The sequence below is a fragment of the Physella acuta genome, unplaced genomic scaffold (genome assembly GCF_028476545.2).
Source record: "Physella acuta isolate Inbredline_101_S28 unplaced genomic scaffold, ASM2847654v3 ptg000291l, whole genome shotgun sequence".
In the NCBI taxonomy this organism is placed as follows: Eukaryota; Metazoa; Mollusca; class Gastropoda; family Physidae; genus Physella; species Physella acuta.
In genome coordinates, this window is record NW_026731810.1 from 520,574 (window position 1) to 522,420 (window position 1,847).

At 30.8% G+C, this 1,847-nt stretch overlaps 1 protein-coding gene across 1 annotated transcript; it reads left to right on the plus strand.

Annotated features, from left to right (window-relative positions):
• The first annotated feature begins 283 nt into the window (after nucleotides 1-283).
• LOC131939749 (eukaryotic translation initiation factor 3 subunit J-B-like) lies at nucleotides 284-1,168 on the plus strand. Its single transcript, XM_059298235.1, has 2 exons — nucleotides 284-452; nucleotides 490-1,168. The coding sequence occupies exons 1-2, from the start codon at nucleotides 312-314 to the stop codon at nucleotides 1,015-1,017; spliced, it is 669 nt and encodes a 222-aa protein (XP_059154218.1). The 5' UTR covers nucleotides 284-311; the 3' UTR covers nucleotides 1,018-1,168.
• The last annotated feature ends 679 nt before the right edge of the window (nucleotides 1,169-1,847 follow it).

The following is a 1,847-nucleotide window of genomic DNA, read 5'->3' on the forward strand; positions in this document are numbered from 1 at the left end:
TACAAAATTTTATTGGCTTGAAAGTTTGAAAGATAGACATTGTGTATTTATATCACAAAGTTAGATATTATATTTCACATATAAATGTGTGTTTAATCTTATTATTATATATACACTTAAATTAGTGTTTGACTCTAGACTAAATAGAAAACTATTAGCTGTATTGCTTTCTTAATCCAAAGACAAGCGAATGCTTACAATGAGAATTGTTGATTACATTCACAGCTACGACTTCGTTATATCTTAATTAAAGGAGATGTATATTCCACAATTTAGCGAAACGTAAAAAGAGAGTCACCGGTTAATCCAAGATGGACGAGTGGGAAAAAGAGGATTTCGAGCCCAATATCCCACCTGCTGGGGCAGTTGCTTCAGATAAATGGGAAGGAGAAGATGAAGAATATGACGTGAAGGAAAGCTGGGAAGATGAAGAGGAAGAAAAAAAGGAACAGGCTGATGGTACTAAACCAGCGGAAGAAAAGTCCATAGCTTACCACAGCTTACCAGAGACCGAAGAAAAAACCAATAACTGATAGAATAGCTGAAAAGGCGCGAACTAAACAGAAGGAAGAGGAAAAGGTTGAGAAGACACCAGAGGAAAAACTGGCTGAGAAAATTAGACTACAAAAGATTCAAGAAGAAGCTAATTTAAAATTAGCTAAAGGTTTATTTGGTGTAGGAGATGCATCTGGAATAGACAGCATATATCCGGAAACAAAAGAACAGTTTGAACAAAAATCACATTTTTTGAGAGTAGCATTTATAGAAAAACTTATCCATGATTTAACCTTAACCTTGCCTGCTGATGACATCAAACGAATTGGTATTTCATTAAATACACTGTATCATGAAAAGGAACGACAAAGGAGAGAACAGGCAAAGACTCAAAAGAAAAAGAAACCAAAGGCCACAATTAGAGTAGACAAGGCTGATGACTTAGGTTTGGCAGATGTGGTGGCGCAAGGAGCATATTATGATGATGATGAGGATGATTTCATATATCACTCCTGTACATAGTCTCTTTTTCTTTTTTCTTTACTCATCATACTATGCTGTCTTTCCACTGTGCCTAATTTTTAATGACCTTTAGACATGTTAAACAGTGTAACTAAAAGAAGTCCAACATATTTGATTTTCTTTATTCTTGTATTGTCAAAATTTTTTTTACTATCCATCCATCATTTTCAAATTTTTTGTTTTGCTCTTGGTTTTGGTCATTAAAAAAAATCAGTTGTCATAGTTATTGTATGACTGTTTTGTTTATAGCATTTATCTTCATTTATTTCTAATTTATGATTTTTAATAATTGATCATTATGGTACACTATGATTCATATTATGTGTGGTATTATTTTCTTTCGAAATAGAAATATGCATCAATAATAAGTAATATAAATAAAGCCTTTTGCTTATTAAAGAAGAAAATGACATTCATCTTCAAGTGCAGGTACTTGATGTTTTTGTAGTGTAATAAACTACCTAGTCCTTAAATATGTAAATATTTGCTGCTGTAATTTTATAGCATGGAAAGATAAACACCAATTCTAGTATAAAAAACTAGTTCTAATACTTTTTATAATTCTAATTATTGAGAAAACTTTTTTTGAAAATAGACTATGACTTTCTTCAAGGAGGACAGACAACCAGATTTTCAATGATGAAATAAATATCAAAATAACAAAAAAAAAAAAAAAAAAAAAAAAAAAAAAAAAAAAAACGAGATGTTTATTGTCGATGATTTATTCAAATAAAGAATCCAAAAATGTGAGTTTCCTATTAAGGCAAAGAATTACTTTTCGAGGTCATTTCTTGTGTTATTTCTGTATTTACCAAAGCTTTTCACCAAGT